This window comes from Somniosus microcephalus, chromosome 14 (genome assembly GCF_052327205.1).
Source record: "Somniosus microcephalus isolate GS21.2 chromosome 14, FLI_Smic_1.0, whole genome shotgun sequence".
Taxonomy (NCBI): domain Eukaryota; kingdom Metazoa; phylum Chordata; class Chondrichthyes; order Squaliformes; family Somniosidae; genus Somniosus; species Somniosus microcephalus.
The window spans coordinates 29,436,354-29,457,310 of NC_141000.1; the positions used below are offsets into that span (position 1 = coordinate 29,436,354).

At 43.2% G+C, this 20,957-nt stretch overlaps 1 protein-coding gene across 2 annotated transcripts in view; it reads right to left on the bottom strand.

Annotated features, from left to right (window-relative positions):
• fndc3a (fibronectin type III domain containing 3A) overlaps nt 1-20,957 on the bottom strand; it is a 347,342-nt gene that overhangs the window by 73,454 nt on the left and 252,931 nt on the right. For both annotated transcript variants that reach the window (XM_086006446.1, XM_086006447.1), the window contains 3 exons: nt 10,203-10,261; nt 5,240-5,397; nt 79-138 (listed from right to left, as the gene is read on the bottom strand). In XM_086006446.1, the coding sequence (XP_085862572.1) occupies nt 79-138; nt 5,240-5,397; nt 10,203-10,261 (277 nt within the window). The remainder of the gene's footprint in view (nt 1-78; nt 139-5,239; nt 5,398-10,202; nt 10,262-20,957) is intronic.

The window sequence follows — 20,957 nt, forward strand, 5'->3', positions numbered from 1 at the left end:
AAGCAGGAATAAAATTATATTTATGACTGCGTCTTTAATCAGCTGACAACTGAAAATCTGTTCCTATTAATTACCAACCTAGTCTGGTAGTCTGTGGCTGGCTTTAGGTCCTGTAATGTGACGCTCACATCTTTTCCTCTGTAAAAAAGAATGCACACAGGTTTTACCTAAGAAATGATTTCACTGGCCATCAAATTCTGCAATAAATAAAAGAGTTTACTATATGAAGTAAAAATAAATCAATTTAAATGTTATTTAGCAAGACCGAAAAACTAGTGTAGAGTAAAATGAACATTGCTGAAAGTGACAGAATAGAAAATTATTTTGAGACAATTTTCATTTGAATATTATTTGCACATAGATCTTGTACACATTTCACTGCTACTTTCCAGCACAATCATACACAAGTTCTATTTTTCTGCAATTGCGCCAGCTAGGAATTAACAGTGGAATATGACAAATTAAGTATTGTATCATTTCCTAATTCAACACTTCATTTAAGTGGCTATTATAAACTATATCTTGATGATTATCAAACTATTTTGCTCCAGTTAACATTGAAGGCTGGATTTTCCTCTGTGGCAGGTTTACTGGCAGTAGTACACTGGGATTGCACTGCTGCCTGCTGAAGGCTTCCAGCATCATCTGCATCCTGTACTAGGAGCTCATCTCTTTTGGGGGGATGGAGGAAGGAAATCTGGTGCTGTTGCAGCATTAAACTGGGTGCAGTAGTCTTTAAGGGGCACAGCAGCCATTTTGTGTTTGTATCAATTTGGCCCACAGTGATAGCCAAAGGTTGGTGCTCTTTATGGCACCTAATGCACAGATTTACAGATTCTTCAGTTGAGGGATTATTGGCTGAGTACCCAGATTTTTGGCCCTGAAGGAAGGAGGCCCATAAAAGGCACAATCCAGGCCCAGTGCAATCAGGTGGCTTTGGCAGTGTCAACTCCAGCAACATCTACACGACTAATTAATGTCATACAAAGTTAACTGTACTTACCAAGGTAACAGCAGGCAGTTACACCCAGTAACAATGCACTGTATAAAGCATTGTTACTACTTGCAGCCACCTTGTATCATTTTATTGAGCACCATCTACAACTTGCCAACAATGTGCAGCAGGTATCACAATACACTTCGCAAGCCCCTTCCCCCCCTGCAAGCATTCCTTTCCTCACAACCAAACACATAGGGAAAGCAGAAGAAGACTTGGATTATCTTGTTTTCTGCACCTGCTATCACCTCCATTAGGCAAGGTTTTCTGACACTTGGGTTGCATTCCATAGGATGGCAAGCAGAGGGCCCTCACACTCTATTTCATTCTTAAAGGAGAAAATGGCCCACAACTGAAGACAAGGATGTGCCACGTCAATCACTCAAGACACCTGCTGGAAAACATCAGCTAGCCATCTCAGAACCACCTGCCAGCCATCTCAGAACCACCCGCCACTGACTGAGCACTGAGAAATTGGAGATGATGACTGAAAGGTAACAGACTTGTAGGCAGCAAGGGGAGAGGCGGTGGCTAAAAAATAAATACACAGTAGGAAGGCACACACATTTGTTTTCCTTCACATATTTTTATCACTAGCATAATGTGTGTGGTCCAAGTTAGGGCAAGGTGGGCGGATGCTTGTAAGAAAGAGCAATGGAATAATTTCAAAATGGGGAGGAGAGCTACATGCCAGCAAATGAATGAACTGATGAAGTTGCCAAAGGATAACAATGATGCCAGGACTGACTTAGCTGATGCCATAGATCTTACTAAGGTTAAGGTGTTTCTTAAGAGCTGCATGCACAAATAGCTGGCAATGGGTTCTCCTGGGCAATCTTTTCCTGAAGTGGGGGTTTTGGCTGCCCGCTTACCCTGCTATCCTCCTTCACTTTCCCATCCATTCGCTTCATAATCCAGTTATAGGGGTCTCCCTAATGGAAAAACCATTGTGTCCTGTGCTGAAGTTCAAAAAATCTGCACAGCATCAGCAGCAATGCAGAAACCGTTTGACCGAGTTATCTGTCTGCCTCGTGCTAACAGCAAAGTTTGATCGAGTGCACTATGCTAGGAATAACAGTACATCGGTGACTGGATGGTGGGGGGTGGGGGGGGGGGTTGGTGGTGGAGGAGGAAGGGTGGGCGGCCTTTCTTCAATTAATGCCAGTCCTGTTTTAAAATAATTTTTAATCCATCTAATTATCTCACTCTTTGTAGACAGCTAGAAAAGGTTAATGGTAATCAAGTACACCTGTGAGACAGGTAATTTTAGTTTCTAATACTTCTGAAACACAGAGAAAAAGCAGTTTCTTGCCTCATTCTAATTTGATTCTTTTTTTTTTACATTGAATTTTAAAGCAACAAAACCTTTGATGGAAATAGATAGGAAAGGAGGGTAGGGTAGGGTGGGGAGGGGGAAGATGGAAACTGGTTGAAGGTTAAGGGGGTTTCTGGCTTCTCCCCACCTGCCATTGGGGAGGATGTAAGTAAGAATGGATGGAAGGTTAAGGATAAGGTGAGTGACAGCACTGTAAGGGCAGGAGAGAATACAGGGATTGAGCAGACAGCTGAAAATAGAAGAGGTAGGGCTAATGATGGGAGTGAACGAGTGATAGGAAGGGGAAGGTAAACGGATAGGAGATGCCCAGCAACAAGAACATGCAGGGAAGCATGAGTGATTGAGAAGGGGATGGCAAGGAAACATTTGGATTTGGACATTATTTAAAGACCCATTGTCCTGCAACCCCCACTCCAAACGCAGCTGTTGGTGTCTCCTTTTCCCACCACATCATATCACCTACCACCCAAAGGAAAGAAAAGACAGACAGAGAGAGAGAAAGGAGAGAAAGAAAGGGAGAGAAAGAGAAAAAGAGAGACACACACAAAGACAACAGAGACAGCTGAGAGTGCCTGTATCCTCCAACTTACCTTGTACAATGGAAACAGTAACAGAGCATTTGGATAAACATAATTTAATAGGACAGAGTCAGCATGGTTTTATGAAGGGGAAGTCATGTTTGACAAATTTGCTCGAATTCTTTGAGGATGTAACATACAGGGTGGATAAAGGGGAACCAGTGGATGTAGTGTATTTGGACTTCCAAAAGGCATTTGACAAGGTTCCACACAAAAGATTACTGATCAAGATAAGAAATCACGGGATTGGGGGTAATATACTGGCATGGGTGGAAGATTGGCTATCTAACAGAAAACAAAGAGTTGGGATAAATGGTTCATTCTCGGGCTGGCAATCAGTAACTAGTGGTGTTCCGCAGGGGTCAGTGCTGGGACCCCAACTCTTTACAATCTATATTAACGATTTGGAGGAAGGGACCGAGTGCAACATATCCAAGTTTGCCGACGATACAAAGATGGGAGGGAAAGCAATGAATGAGGAGGACATAAAAAACCTGCAAAAGGACATAGACAGGCTAAGTGAGTGGGCAGAGATTTGGCAGATGCAATATAATGTTGGAAAGTGTGAGGTTATGCACTTTGGCAGAAAAAATCAAAGAGCAAGTTATTATCTAAATGGAGAGAAACTGCAAAGTGCTACAGTACAAAAGGGATCTGGGGGTCCTGGTGCATGAAACACAAAAAGTTAGTATGCAGGTGCAGCAGGTGATCAGGAAGGCCAATGGAATCTTGGCTTTTATTGCAAGGGGGATGGAGTATAAAAACAGGGAAGTCTTGCTGCAGTTATAAAGGGTATTGGTGAGGCCACACCTGGAATACTGCGTGCAGTTTTGGTTTCCATATTTAAGAAAAGATATACTTGCTCTCGAGGCGGTTCAGAGAAGGTTCACTCGGTTGATTCCGGAGATGAGGGGGTTGACGTATGAGGAAAGGTTGAGTAGGTTGGGACTCTACTCATTGGAGTTCAGAAGAATGAGAGGCGATCTTATCGAAACATATAAGATTGTGAGGGGGCTTGATCGGGTGGATGCGGTGAAGATGTTTCCACTGATGGGTGAGACTAGAACTAGGGGGCATAATCTAAGAATAAGGGGCTGCCCTTTCACAACTGAGATGAGGAGAAACTTCTTCACTCAGAAGGTAGTAAATCTATGGAATTTGCTACCCCAGAGAGCTGTGGAAGCTGCAACATTAAATAAATTTAAAATGGAGATAGACAGTTTCCTAGCAGATAAGGGAATTAGGGGTTACGGGGAGAGGGCAGGGAAGTGGACGGAAGTCTAGATTCGGATCAGCCATGATCCGATTGAATGGCGAAGCAGGCCCGAGAGGCCGTATGGCCTACTCCTGCTCCTACTTCTTATGTTCTTATGCCATGGCAGATCAACTAGTAATGTGTTAAAAATTTCATGTCTGTACACACTTTCTTCCCCAGGTCCATTTTTACATAGAAAATTATCTAGTGCCAGTAGTGGTGCTGTAGCACCTCACTTTTGCATCTCCCAGCTTCTCAGCCTATACCTCAGAAAAAACTGCCCTCTAACCCTGCCTAAGTCTACGACTTGATACGCCACGGGATGTCGACTAGCATATAAAAACTTTACATCACCATTATTTATTTTAAACTGATACCATTGTCACAGTGAATGGTATATTGAAAGTTTCTATGATCAAATCATGGCGTTTTGCCATCTGATTTGAACATTAATAGCATTTGAATTTATTATATGTTACAGGGAAATATCACAACTTGTTTATATTGTATGCATTTTAATACTGTTTTGAATAAGATGGACAATACCAAATGCAAAATGTACAAAAGGTCACATGAGTATTTGGTCAGTTAAAATCTCAATTTCTGTGTAAATTAGATTATTTAACGAATTAACATTAAGTATCATAATACATAAATCTACCTATTAATTTATCAATAATTTAAGGCACTAACCAAAATCATATCCTATTTTCCAAACAAAAACAACAGGTAATTTTATTAGCAATGAGCTTCACAAAAACTACTAGCATGCAGCTTCCAGTCAGATTTTCTGTATCATTAGTTACTGGGTAAGGCAAGAGTTTTATTAAGTCTGTTTAATGGGGGACATTCACCTGCATTGAGAAAGAACTTACATAGAAACAGTGTTAGAAAGTTATTCTTAATCATCAAGCAATGAACTTTTGAAAACTTATAAAATCACCTAATCCAGGTAAAACTCATGTTATGATGGATATGGTTTATAACACAATGAATTTTGATATACGCCACTGTGTATGAAATATACATTTAAAAATAAGGTATCAAATATACAGTGAAAATGTTGTACGTACGTATAGGCAACTTTGAACTTCTCATCTTTTCCACTATTTGAAATAGCAACTTCATAGCTGCAGGGTTTAGGTAAAACATCGCCATCAGAGTCATCATTTATTGTAGTCGAAGGAGGGGCCCAAGTGAGCACAACTGTTCTTGCCTGGATGTCAGATACCTACAAAAAGAATTAAATATTGGAATGAAGTAGGGCACAGCGCAAATGCTCTGAAGAAATTGGCTTATAATTCAAGAAATACAAGTCGAGCAGCTGAAGGCATGTTACAGACTCAATAAACTGAGAGATCCTGGCCTTACTGGCTTAAAACCTCTGAGAAGTGGCATGCAGCTGATGATCATGGGAGGGGTGGGGGAGACCAATGTAAGGGTTGAGAGGTGTATGATGTTACTAAATTTATCTCAGGGATTTTTAGCACTTAAAAAGGTATTGGCCCTGATATTCCTCCCCTAGGTGCAGAATGGATGCAGTGTATTGAACATGTGCTCCATCTATCCAGACCAGCATGCATTCGAATTTGGTGGACTGGGCAATTATTATGGCCAGGTCGCATTCCCACCCCCAGGCAGGGCCCCGTGCCATGAATCGAAGGTGGGAACACAAGCAGCACTGCAGGCCTGAAGATGTGAGCCTGGTCAGCAGCCTCGGGGCCTTATTGCTGCCGTTGGTGATCAGCTGAAAGCTCCAAGGCCCGGTACCTCCTGAAAAGTAAGTTCAAACTTACCTTTTGGATCCTCTTCACCTTGTTGCCAGGCCCCCTCAGGCCTGAAGGGGGTTATGACACAATGCTTATTGCCACTGGGATACAAGAAGAAATTGATGCGAGAGTAGGGAGCACCCGCTCCAGCCTCATTTATATCCCAGTGTTGGGCCTACATTTATTGCAGGTACAGGCCCTACTCCATCAATTTAGGTAAGCCCCAGAAATCTCGGAGCGACATAAAAGGACAAAAGTAACACGTCTCCATTTCTTTTTCCTCTCCCTAGCACCTGGGAAATTGGCGTTCTCCAGGTGCTAGAGAACACAATATTGGGCCATAATTCTTAAACACAAATGTGAGGCCCAACATGCTGTTTGCTCTTCCATTTATTTTTTTAACTAACTTGAACTCACCAAAAAAAATCAAGGACTATTTGTGTGGGTTATTATCATCTGACAGAATCCACTGAAGATTTATTAGGCTAGATTTTCTGATCCGTTATGCCCAATAACCAGGTATAAAATTGGCATAACCAATTAGAGCTCATCGGCATTGAATCTTTAGCAATCCACTTAATTTTCCCATTGGGCTGCCTAGTGGCACCAGGAATGCCAGTCGGTTTCCCAGTTGCAACATTTAAATAATATCTTAATGATATCAGTTAGATGTCCATGCAATTTTGTGTGCTGGAATAAGTGGCATAAACCTGCGCTCTTAAACTAGGGTTGCTTAAGGCTGTGCTGTGTACAGAAATGCAGTTAATGAGGTCTATAGGTTTACTTATGGCTATCCTGGCAGGAGTAAGGGCTGTATTCACAGGATGTGCAGCATAAACAGTGCTTTTAATATACAATAGAAATTTCAAGTTGCAATAAAGGCACATTTGCACTGCAAGTTTTAGCAAACAAAGATCTAAATGTAAATGCCAGCAGTAGGAAAAAAGTTTCATGGTGGATTAAGGTAGAAACAAAAGGAAAATAAATATTGCTCTGAGGGAAAAAAGGGGAAAGCAGGACCAAAACCATAGGGGCAGAATAGGAGTTAAAACGAGCTTAAATAGCAATTAAAAATTGGCTTACAAAATACAAGAAAACAAAAACATAGGAACAGGTAGACAAATAAAACTTATAATCAAGAGATATATAACTGTTAGAACTAGCAGAATGGATAGCTAGTTGGCTTCAAGACAGAAAGCAGAGAGTAGGGGTAAAGGGTAGTTATTCAGAGTAGCAGAAGTTGGAAAGTGGGTTTCCACAAGGATCAGTGCTGGGACCACTGTTGTTCACAATTTATATTATCGATTTAAACTTTGGAATCAAAAATACAATTTCTAAATTTGCAGATGACACCAAATTGGGGGGGATAGTCAATACTGAGGAAGACTGCAGCAAATTACAAGATGACATTAATAAACTTGCAGAATGGGCATGTAATTGGCAAATGAATTTCAACACAGATAAGTATGAGGTATTATATTTTGGTAAGAAAAATAAGGAGGTCACATATTACTTGGAAAATAAGAATCTAAATGGTGTAGAGAACAAAGGGATCTCAGAGTACAAATACACAAAATCACTATAAGTAGCGACGCATTAAAAAAAATAATTAATTCATGGGATGTGGACATCGCTGGCAAGGCCAGCATTTATTGCCCATCCCTAATTGTCCTTGAGAAAGTGTTGGTGAGCCACCTTCTTGAACCACTCTAGTCCGTTGGTGAAGGTACTCTCAGTGCTGTTAGGTAGGGAGTTACAGGATTTTGACCCAGTGATGATGAAGGAACTGCGATATATTTCCAAGTCAGAATGGTGTGTGACTTGGAGGGGAGCTTGGAGGTGGAGGTATTCCCATGCGCCTGCTACCCTTGTCCTTCTAGGTATTAGAGGTTGCGGGTTTGGGAGGTGTTGCTGAAGAAGCCTTGGCGAGTTGCTGCAGTGCATCTTGTACATTGTACGCACTGTAGTCACGGTGCACCGGTGGTGGAGGGACTAAATGTTTAAGGTGGTGGATGGGGTGCCAATCAAGCGGGCTGCTTTGTCCTGGATGGTGTCAAGCTTCTTGAGAGTCACTCATCCAGGAAAGTGGGGAGAGTTCCATCACACTCCTGGCTTATAGATGATGGAAAGGCTTTGGGGAGTCAGGAGGCGAGTCACTCAGCACAGAATACCCAGCCTCTGACCTGCTCTTGTAGCCACAGTATGTGTGTGGCTGATCCAGTTCACTTTCTGGTCAAGGTTAACAAGGCCATAAAAAAAAATAAAACCAAGCACTAGGGTTTATTTCTAGAGGGATAGAATTGAAAAATACAGAAGTTATGCTAAACTTGTATTGAACCTTGGTTAGACCACACTTGCAGTACTGTGTACAGTTCTGGTCGCCATATTATAAAAAAGATACAGAAGCACCGGAGAGGGTACAAAAAAGATTTACAAGGTTGGTACCAGAAATGCGAGCTTATACCCATCAGGAAAGGATGAACAGGCTGGGTCTCTTTTCTCTTAAAAAGAGAAGGCTGAGGGGTGACCTAATAGAGGTCTTTAAAATCATGAAAGGTTTTGATAGAAACATTCTCTCTGTATCCACTCTATGTGGGGAAGAGCAAAACTAGAGGCCATCAATATAAGATAGTCACCAAGAAATCCAATAGGGAATTCAGAAGGAACTTCTTTACCCAGAGAGTGGAGAGAATGTGGAACTCGCTACCACAGGGAGTGGTTGAGGCGAATAGTATAGATGTATTTAAGGGGAGGCTAGATAAGCATATGAGGGAGAAGGGAATAGAGGGTTATGCTGATAGAGTTAGATAAGAAAAGACAGGAGGAGGTTCGAGTGGAGCATAAACGCCGACATGGACTGGTTGGGCCGAATGGACTTTTTCTGTGCTGTATATCCTATGTAATCCTATGTTGGTTCAGGATAACTAAGAGTATTAAAAGGGAAAAGAGAACGACAGAAAGGTGGATTATGGAATAGCAGGAGAAGGATCCTAGGACTTTTTTGAAGTTGGTGTATGAAGTAAAGAAGTACTAAAAGTCACATCAGAGATAAACTAGATAGCAGTACGACAGGGGAAATTGGTACACACGAGAAATTTATCACATTGATCTTCACAAATAAAGATTGGGGAGCATTTGCAGATCTGGTCAATCTGTTTCAGTAATCTATAATCAATGTTGCAGTTAGTAAAGTATATATTATAAAGAAACTTAAGATATTAAATGGACAGAGCACCTCAACTTGACAGAAAATCTCTATAATCCTCAAGGAAATGCTTGTGTTATTTTTTCAGAGCTGCATAATACAGAGGCTGTACCTGAGGACTAATGCAATCTTGATGTTCAAAAACAAATTGAGGAACATTAGACCAATTAATGTATCAATAATAGGATACAAGCTGGGGAGCTTTTTACAGGACATGAAACTATTAAGCGGTGTCACCATGTTTTTAAATGCAATAGGTCAGGTCTCATGAATTGAGCAAATTACAGATGTAACTCGAATTAATCTATCAGTTATATATGGATATAATTTAATTTGATTTTAAGAGGATACTTTGAGTCACACAACATATTCTGATAACATCAAACTGAACGGAAAAATAGCTGAGGGGAACTGATAGAAGTCTAAAGGATCTGGACAAATGATATGAAACTTTGCATTAGTGGTAGATATTTCTTCATTTTTTTGTAGATGAAAATACATACACAAAACTTGGTGCAAACATGTGAGAAACATACAAAAGAGAAAGAAGATTGAGTAATGATAGACTAAGAGAATAAAAAGCAGTCATAGACAAATGTAGATGTAGAGACAAGAAGAGAAAGTGTGTGAGAGCCATGCAGGGAGAGAAAGAGAGGAAGACAAACAGAAATAGACAGGGAGACTGATAGAAAGTGGGAGATGGGCAGAGACACGACCTTCGCTTTTTTTAAATTCACAAGCAAAGCCAAGAAAGGTTATCTAGCACTCATTCTTAAATCACATTTATTAAATGGTATTTTTTTTCAGCTACTGCCATCAGGATAGAATAAATAATGTGCTTTCAGTGACCTTCCAAATCATAAAAATATCTTTGAAACTTGTTTTGCAAACTATTAAGGAAAGTGGATGTTTAGAGTGTAGGGGACAGAAACACATGTCTTGCAATTTTTATTTCAAAAATCCAATAACTACCATAAAAGATCTATAAAATTTGTAACATTTTACTTTCTCCTCAGAACTTGGTGTCTTATTCACAAATATATATATAAAATGGTCACCTACCACAGGTTTGCTTACACGCGACAGAAATGCTTCAAGACCTTTTGTGTCTGTATCTTCCTCTACAAAACAAAAGGAAAGAAATAGCGTTACCACTATTAGTAATGTTAAGTTTGATATCATTTTGATTTCTACTGGTATGGTAGTTATTGTGGCAACAGTACCAATGATTGTATAATAGCTTGAGCTCAAGCTGTTACATAAAAAGGTGAGAGGTCCTAGTGTACCATATTTAAACTAAAGAGTGGATCTAACCATGTAATACATGAGCAATGAAGTCGTGAGTATACAGTGCTTGGTTGTGCTCCCAAGCTATTTAACAGCAGTACCACACCTGGAACTGTATGGTATTCCATTTACTGTATATGACGGATAAATTAATCAGTTTTTGACTAAAGGTTGGATTTGTTCCATTTTATTCTTCCCTCCAGACCTTAAGATCCTGAGCCTTACTGGAGCAAGCTGCCATACCTCCTCTAGCAGTTCACCCAAGTGGCTATTCTTTACATGGAGGGGTACAGCACAAATTCACCAGAATGATACCAGGTCTTAAAGGGTTAAATTATTAAGGCAGGTTGCATAAACTTGGTTTGTATTCCCTTGAGTTTAGAAGGTTCAGAGGTGATCTAATTGAGGTCTTTAAAATTATAAAGGGTTTCAATAAGGTGGATACAAAGAAACTATTTCCTCTGGTCAGAGGAATCCAGAACAAGGGGGCATAACCTTAAAATTAGAGCTAGGTCTTTCAACAGTGAAATCAGGAAGCACTTTTTCCACACAATGGGTAGAGGAAATATGGAGATCTCTCTCCCAAAAGGCTGTGGATGCTGGGTCAATTGAAGATTTTAAGATAGAGATCGATAGACTTTTGTTGGGTAAGGATATCAAGGAATATATAGCAAAGGTGGGTAAATGGAGTTGAGGTACAGATCACCCATGGTCTGATTCAACAGTCTCGGGGGAGCTGCATGGCCTAATCCTGTTCCTATCTTTCTATGTTCGAGTGCAAAATATCAAATATGGTATCCAAGTGGGTATCAATAGAGCACTTCATATTAATCCCATGTCATTCACACAGAAAGAGCTTGCACTGTAGATGACATCTGACCACAGAAACATCATTATTCAAGTCAGTGGCCGATATAGAGTCTGTATTGTGCAGGAGAAGAAACACTGGGTGGATGGTTCACAGGAGAACAGGGCACCCATGGCTGTTGAAGGGAAAAATGCCCTGACAACAGCAGATCACCTTGGCCTCAGCACCCGTTTGCTGTTCCTCAGCTGCCAGCTGTAAGGAATGTGTGCTGTGCAGCTTTGACACAATGAAAGAGTGTGTGCAAAAGAACGATAGTTGTGCACAATGCTTCAAACTCCTGGAGGGTGTGGCAATTCCCAACATAGATTTCTGCAATGGTTGATGGGTCCTACAAAATATATGTGCAAAATTGAGGAGCACATTATTGTTGCTCTTGATATTTGCAAACCTCTTCCTCATTTGCAGCCAGGTTGAGGGGCCTAAGTGACTGCACTGACTTGGTCAGCAACCTATTACCATGAAACACACACCTGTGCTTTTACTAGACTGTGGCCTTCAGCCCCAAAGTGGGTCACCCTTCTTTGGAGCACCTCCTGCAGCAAGACCTCCAAGTCCTCAGCATCAAAAGGGGGGAGCATTGTCCACATCCCTCTGTTGTGAACAAGTGGTTTGCTTTTTGATCACAACTTCCCCTTTAATGGCGAGCTGAATCTTCCTAAGAGCTGCTTCATTGCCAGTTTTGCACACTCCAGCCAAATGTGCTAAAGTCCCAACTCTCTGGGCAAGATTTTCGGGTGCAAAATAGTCTATTAAAATTAGGAGGAAGGGGCAGGGCTGAGAAAGACTCTCACCGCAGAATTTGCTGCAGCTCTCCTGCTCTCATCCCCCACCCCCACCGGGGCTGCTGGCATTAAACTTTCCGGTTATGTGAGATCTGCTAAAGCCCAATTTTCCAATTCTCACAAACCTGGAGATTAAATATACACAAAAAACTGTTCTGGCGATTGTTTCGTTCTTTGACATTTTCAACACAATGGCCCAGAATTTGCAGTCAGTGGCAAAACAAAGGCTTTCGTTGCTGGCCCTGAAGATCTCGCAATGTGTGTGTCAAGAACTTCGGGTTTTCTGACTTGTATTTCAAATCAACATAGTATAGTGGGAATCCCATAGTGCGAGCTGCTGTGACGTCAACAAGCTGTCTAAGCAGCTAATCAAAACGCAGAATTCTCACAGACAGCGAACAAGTGAGTAAGCTCTTAAAATTCTAACTTTTTTAAAAATGTTAGAGAGAGTAAAACAAAGATTGGGGCTCTCACATCAGGAAAAGGCAAACCTGAAATAAAGATGGACAAAAAAGTGTTTCTTAAAAATTTTAATTTTGATTAAAATGGATAAATTTGACACTGCACAAAATTAAAATTAGTTTTTCAGGGCCATAACCATTGTCTAGCAGTCAATACACTGTTAAAACCCCAGTTACACCTAATCCCTTTGGGTCTAATTTTTAATGGGGAGTTTAACAGCGTAATCACTGTGGAAGAGCCAAAGTTTGTGTCAGTTTTTATGATTTGAGACATTTCACTGATTTCCGGCCCTGTGGGGAATGGCACATTGTAGCCAGTGTCTGTGACAAGTGTCTGCTGCTACAGGAACTCCAGCTCCGTGTTGATGAGCTGGAGTCTGAGCTTCAGACACTGCGACACATCAGGGAGGGGGAGAAGTACCTGGACTCTGTGTATCAGGAGGTGGTCACACCTATGAAGTTAATTAATTCAGATGTAGCCCATGGTCAGGGACAGGACGGTGTGACTACGAGTGAGGCAGGTACGGGGATCCAGGAGGTAGAGCTGGAGGAGCCGCAGCCCTTGCTCTTGTCCAACAGGTTCGAGGTTCTTACTCCCTGTGGGGACAGGAGCAGGGACTGCAGGGAGGATGAGCAACCTGGCCACAGCACCGTGGAACGGGGGGCCATTCAAGAGGGGGGAGTAAATAGAAATGTTGTAGTGGTAGGGGATAGTATTATTAGGGGGATAGATAGAGTTCTCTGCAGCCGAGAGCGAGAGTCCCGAAGGCTGTGTTGCCTACCCGGTGCCAGGGTTAAGGACATCTCCTTTGGGCTGGAAAGAAACTTGCAGTGGGAGGGGGTGGATCCAGTTGTCGTGGTCCATGTTGGTACAAACGACGTAGATAGGACTAGGAAGCCGGTTCTGTTAAAGGAGTATGAGCAGCTAGGGGTCAAATTAAAAAACAGAACCTTATTACCTGAGCCACGAGCGAATTTGGCTAGGACAAATAAAATTAGAGAGTTAAATGCATGGCTCAAAGACTGGTGTGGGAGAAATGGGTTTTGCTTCCTGGGACACTGGCACCAGTACTGGGGCAGGAGGGAGCTGTTCCGTTGGGACGGGCTTCACTTGGCCAGTGCTGGGACTAGAGTCCTGGCGGATCATATAACTAGGGCTGTAGAGAGGGCTTTAAACTAACTAGTGGGGGGGAGGTTCCCAGAGAGCAAATAATAAAAATGACAACAGAGAAGGTCATAGACTTAGGTAGCAGTGGGGAAATTAAAAACCAGAGCGTGTCAGGAAGGGGCAGAAGGTATGGAGTAAAAGGTAAAGTAATAATAAGGGCAAAAGCAGGAACTAAGTGTCACAAAACATATGTGAAAGTTCTCTATCTGAATGCACGTAGCATTCGTAACAAAATAGACGAGTTAATGGCACAAATAACTACATATGGGTATGATCTTGTGGCCATTACAGAAACATGGCTGCAGGGTGACAATGCCTGGGAATTAAACATACCAGGTTATTTAACGATCAGGAAGGAAGGGGAGGTGGGGTGGCTATGTTAATAAAGGAAGGAATCACTGTAATACAGAGAAATGATATTGGGTCAAAAGATCAGGATAATGAAACAGTTTGGATGGAGGTAAGGAATAATAAGGGGAAAAAAACAATAGTGGGCGTAGTCTATAGGCCTCCGAACAGTTGCAACTCTGTTGGACGGAGTATCAATCAGGAAATAGTTGAGGCTTGTAATAAGGGAACATCTATAATTATGGGGGATTTTAACTATCATATTAATTGGACAAATCAAATTGGGCAGGGCTGCCTTGAGGATGAGTTCATTGAGTGTATTAGGGATGGGTTTCTTGAGCAGTATGTAACTGAACCGACCAGGGGGCAAGCAACCTTAGATCTGGTCCTGTGTAACGAGACAGGATTAATTAAAAATGTCCTAGTAAAGGATCCCCTTGGAATGAGTGACCATAACATGGTTGAATTCCATATTCAATTAGAGGGTGAGAAGGTTGGATCTCAAACAAGCGTGCTAAGCTTGAATAAAGGAGACTATGAAGGTATGAGAGTGGAATTGAGTAGAGTGGATTGGGAAAATAGATTAAAGGGTAAGACGATACATGATCAGTGGTGTACATTTAAGGAGTTATTTTACAACTTCCAAAAAATATATATTCCACTGAGAAGAAAAGGGTGTAAAAGAAAAGACAGCCATCCGTGGCTAAGTAAAGAAATTAAGGATAGTATTCGACTAAAAACAAGGGCATATAAGGTAGCCAAATCTAGTGGGAGGATAGAGGATTGGGAAAACTTTAAAAGACAGCAAAAAATAACAAAAAGATTGATTAAGGGAAGATAGATTATGAAAGTAAATTAGCAAACAATATAAAAACAGATAGTAAGAGTTTTTATAGTTATATAAAAAGAAAAAGGGTGGCTAAAGTAAATGTTGGTCCCTTAGAGGATGAGACCGGGAAATTAATGGTGGGAAATATGGAGATGGCAAAAACACAATGAATATTTTGTATCAGTCTTTACAGTAGAGGACACTAAGAATATCCCAACACTGGACAAACAGGGGGCTATAGGGGGGGAGGAGCTAAACACGATCAAAATCACTAAGGAAGTGGTACTCGGTAAAATAATGGGACTCAAGGCGGATAAATCACCTGGGCCTGATGGCTTACATCCTAGGGTCTTGAGGGAAGTGGCGGTAGGGATTGTGGATGCATTGGTAATAATTTTCCAAAACTCCCTGGACTCAGCAAAGGTCCCGGCAGACTGGAAAACTGCTAATGTAACACCCTTATTTAAAAAGGGCAGTAGACAGAAGGCTGGAAACTATAGACCGGTTAGCCTAACATCTGTGGTAGGTAAAATTTTGGAGTCCATTATTAAGGAGACAGTAACAGGATATTTGGATAATCATAATTTAATAGGACAAAGTCAGCATGGTTTTATGAAGGGGAAGTCATGTTTGACAAATTTGCTGGAGTTCTTTGAGGAAGTAACGTATAGGGTGGACGTAGTGTATTTAGACTTCCAAAAGGCATTTGACAAGGTGCCACACAAAAGATTATTGCTTAAGATAAAAAATCACAGGATTGGGGGTAATATTCTGGCATGGATAGAGGATTGGCTATCTAACAGAAGGCAGAGAGTTGGGATAAATGGTTCATTCTCAGACTGGCAATCAGTAACTAGTGGTGTTCCGCAGGGGTCAGTGCTGGGTCCCCAACTCTTTACAATCTATATTAACAATTTGGAGGAGGGGACCGAGTGTAACATATCAAAGTTTGCAGATGATACTAAGATGGGAGGGAAAGTAGTGAGTGAGGAGGACATAAAAAACCTGCAAGGGGACATAGACAGGCTAAGTAAGTGGGCAGAGATTTGGCAGATGGAATACAATACTGGAAAGTGTGAGGTTATGCACTTTGGCAGGAAAAATCGTAGAGCAAGTTATTATCTTAATGGCAAGAAACTGGAAAGTACTGAAGTACAAAGGGATCTGGGGGGTCCTGGTGCACGAAACTCAAAAGGTTAGTATGCAGGTGCAGCAAGTGATTAAGAAGGCCAATGGAATGTTGGCTTTCATTGCTAGGGGGATAGAATATAAAAATAGGGAGGTATTGCTTCAGTTGTACAAGGTATTGGTGAGACCGCACCTGGAATACTGCATACAGTTTTGGTGTCCATACTTAAGAAAAGACATACTTGCTCTCAAGTCAATACAAAGAAGGTTCACTCGGTTAATCCCGGGGATGAGGGGATGGACATATGAGGAGAGGTTGAGTAGATTGGGACTCTACTCATTGGAGTTCAGAAGAATGAGAGGCGATCTTATTGAAACATATAAGATTGTGAAGGGGTTGGATCGGGTGGATGCGGGGAGGATGTTCCCGATGATGGGTGAAACTAGAACTAGGGGGCATAGTCTTAGAATAAGGGGCTGCTCTTTCAAAACTGAGATGAGGAGTGTAAAGTCTGTAGGTATTATGGCGAATTAATACACAGACTACAAGAGTAACTTTAACAGGACTTTACTATTCGAAGGTCAGGGCGAATCTGCCCAATAAATCCTGACACAGCACTTATATACCGGTGTGGTCACCGTCGGTATTACAGTATACAGCAGCCAAGATAAAGTAGTGCCACACCTAAAATAGTTCTCTTAAAGGTGGACGGTTACATACAATAGTTCTCTTAAAGGTAGAACAGTTACATACACTACAATCCTCCCTTTTTAGCTTACAACATACTTATTCCCCATTAACATAACATCATAACATATATACAACTTATGCAAAACAGTTCACAGATTCAGTCTCTCTGGAGGCTTCCTGACTCTGTCCGGATAACGCCTCGGTGGTGTAGTAGTTTTCGGCGGGGTAGTAGGTTCTTCTGGCAAGGTCGATTCGGCTTGAAGGACAGTGTCAGGTTCATCTGATTCCAGTATTACCAGATCGGAGGTAGGTGCTCTGGGTATCTCTGCTTCAACATTAGCCGTGTAAGGTTGTGGAGTAGGTTGGTCCTTTGTGGATGACCCTATGATCTGGTCAACATGGCGCCTTATTATGCTGTCACCAATGTCCACGGTATACATCAGCGGCCCTAGCCTTTTCCCAATAGTTCCAGGCTGCCATTTCTCGGTACGGTAGTCCCGGGCCAAAACTTGTTGACCTATCTGAAAGGATCTAGTTGGCCTTTCATTCATGCCCTGAAATTGCCGGTTCTCTACGTCCCTTCTGACGCTTGGCTTAATCAAATCCAGCCGGCATCTTAGTCTTCTATTGAAAAACATCATGGAGGGAGTTTGGTTTGTGACCGCATGTGTTGCATTCCTGTACGCCAACAAGAAGTTATCTACCTTATGTTGTAGGTTGATGTCTTCATTACCCATGGCCTTTATGGCCTTCTTGAAGGTCTGGACAAACCTTTCAGCTAATCCATTGGTGGCGGGATGGTATGGGGCTGACGTGTAGTGCTTGACCCCATTCCTTTTTAAGAACTTCCTGAATTCTTCGGACACAAATTGCGGTCCATTATCAGAACAGATCTGTTCCGGCAGCCCATTCCTGGCAAATATGGTCCTTAATACTGTGATGGTTTTTTCCGTGGTGGTGGAGGACATCTTTATTACCTCCGGCCACTTGGAGTGTGCATCCACCGCGATTAGAAACATTGGCCTAGAAATTGGGTTTTGGCTTAGCCAGGGCTTTAGCGCCGGAAGTTAGTGCCGGCGCTAAGTCCCCCTGCGCGCGCCAAAAATTCAGCAGGGCCGCGCCCAAACGGCTGCCGGCGCTACTGAAGGGTCTTTGCGGCGGTAAATCGGCGCTAACTGCCGTTTCGCGCCGCAATTCCGGCGCTGCGGCACCCGATGCGGTGCGGCAGGCTCGGGAAGTGCAGGCCTCCTCCTTCCGTTAAGGAGGAGCTGCCTGCACCCGGCCGCGGCCCGCGCAAATCTGTCTAAAAATGAGCCCGGCACCTCGGACAAGTGCCGGGCTTGCATCTGTTCCGGGGGGTGGGGGGGGGAGAAGTCCGGGGAGGGAGCTGCGGGCAGGCGGCCGGCGGGAAAGCGGCCGGCCGCCGCGGGGCCTTTAATGCGCCGGCGCAAACTCATGCAAGACTCTGTTACCAGAGTCTTAGTTGCGGCTGCCACGGGCGAGGCGGCCGCAACTGAATTTCGGCGCTAGGGCCCGTCGGCATGGCAACCGGGACGCTGCGCACACCGATGACGTCATCGGTGCCGGCGCAGCGCTACCGGTGCAACGCCGATTTAGGGCCCCAGGGAATTTTTAAACTGGCCATAACTCTGGCGCTAGTCCCTCTAGCGCCTCAAAAGCGGCGCTAAGGCAACTGAATTTCTAGGCCATTGAGTCCATAAATGGACCAGCAAAGTCGACGTGTACCCTTTGCCAAGGAGATGAGGGCCACTCCCATGGATGCAGAGGAGCTTGTGGTGGCGCGTTTTGGACCTTCTGGCATCCTAGACAGCTCTTGGTTATTTCTTCGATGTCTCCATCAATACCTGGCCACCACACAAACGCTCTTGCTAGGTTCTTCATTTTCACTCCACCCAGATGCCCCTCGTGAAGCTCCTTTAGCACCTTATGCTGAAGTTTGGGTGGAATCACCACTCTAGATCCACACATCAAGGTTCCTCGGCACACTGACAGCTGTTCTTTTCTTTGCGAAAATGCGGGCAGCGTTGGTTCGCCATGTGCTGGCCATCCCTCCACTGTTAAATCGTAGACTCGTGAGAGAGTCGGGTCATTTCTTGTTTCATTTTCGATCATCGAATTTGTTACTGGTAGACATTCCACTATGGATGAGTGGAACATCTCTACCGGGTCCACTGTAGCCGCCTCTTCTACTACTGGCAACGGTAGGCGCGATAACCCATCAGCATTTCCATGCTGTTTGGACCTTTTGTATTCGATGTCATATTGGTGTGCCCCAAGTAACACGGACCACCTCTGTAGCCTTTGCGCTGTCATAGTGGAAACGGCCTTGTTAGGGTTGAATATGGACACCAACGGCTGGTGGTCTGTCAGTAATGTGAACTTCTTGCCCTGCAGGTAATGATTGAATTTCTTTACTCCCCACACAAGGCTGAGGGCCTCCCTATCTATCTGAGCATAATTTCGCTCAGCGGAGGTCAATGATCGGGATGCAAATGCGACTGGCCTTTCCGAGCCATTTGGTAACTTGTGTGAAAGTACTGCTCCAATTCCATAAGGGGAAGCATCACAAGCTAGACGAAGAGGTAACGTTGGGTTGAAATGAGCCAACACTTCCTCAGAGGTAATCAACGCCTTGCTTCTGCGAAAGGCCTTCTTACAGTCCTCGCTCCACTTCCATGGTACTTCTTTCCGCAACAGAGCATTCAGCGGATGCAGCACCGTGGATAGATTTGGCAGAAACTTGTGGTAATAATTAATCAACCCCAGAAACGATCTCAACTGTGATACATTTTCCGGAGCGGGGGCCTTCACGACAGCTTCTATCTTGTCAGGTGACTTGTGCAGCCCCTCTTGGTCAATGACATGACCGCAGTACGAGATCCGTTTCTGGAAGAACTCACATTTCTGGCGATTAACTCGAAGGCCATATTCCTTCAACCTGGTGAGCACCAGTTTCAAATTTGTGAGGTGTTCCTCCTCGTCTTCTCCCGTAATCAGGATATCGTCCAAGTAACACTGCGTGCTTGGAATACCCTGTAAGACCTGCTCCATGGCCCTCTGCCAAATTGCTGGAGCCGAAGCTACTCCAAAAACCAGTCTATTATAACGATACAAGCCTCTGTGCGTGTTGATTGTGAGATACTGGCGCGACTCTTCCTCGACTTCCATTTGTAAGTATGCTTGTGCCAGGTCTATCTTGGTGAAGTGTTTCCCGCCAGACAATGAAGCAAAGATATCCTCAATCCGCGGGAGCGGGTATTGTACCGTGTGAAGCACCGGATTAACTGTGATCTTGAAGTCTCCGCAGATGCGGACCTTTCCCGGTCCCCCTGGCTTGTTACTTGATGAAGACTTCATGACGGGAACAATGGGCGTGGCCCACTCACTCCAGTCCACCTTAGACAGTACCCCTGAACGTTCAAGCTCTTCCAGTTCTGCCTCCACAGCAGGTCGTATCGCGTAAGGTACCGATCTGGCTTTGAAAAATTTTGGGCTTGCATGTTCTGCAATCTTGATTTTTGCTTTAATTCCTCTCAGCGTTCCCAGTCCTTGCTGGAATACCTCTTTAGCTTCGTCCAATATTCTGGACAACCGTTCAGGTTTGACATCTTCCTTTCCGGAATCTACCGTCATTGTGTTTAGTGAATGCCAGTCTATCTTTATTTTCCTGATCCACTCCCGTCCCAGAAGTGGTGGACCTCCCTTGGGCAGCACATACATGTCCATCCCTTGGTGATCTTTGTCCTTGTATCTCACCTTGACTTTTATCTTTCCGATGGGGTATACTTTGTGCCCCGTGTATGTCTGCAATACTATCTCCGTATCCCGTAGGGGAATATGTTTAAATAACTTTTTGTAATCTTGCTTATTCATGACCGTCAACGCCGATCCGGTGTCCACTTCCATCTTCACTTGGACTTTTGCAATCTGTAGTGTGACCCAGATAGTTTGTCGGTCAGCTTCTTTACTCACATTGTGAATCCTCAGACTACCCAGTTCCTTGCTGTTGGAGTCTGAGTCCGAATTCTGTTCATCTGGACTCTTCCCATTCACCTTATGTACCTTTCTGTACTTCTTCTGCGGTGACTTATTATTGCTGGTCTTCTTTCCTGACCAGCATACCTTAGCTATGTGACCAAGCTTGCCACATTTTCTACATTCCTGGTTTTTAAACCAGCATCGGTTCTGGTCGTGTGTTGTCTTCCCACAACGATAACATTTCGTTGTACCCGAA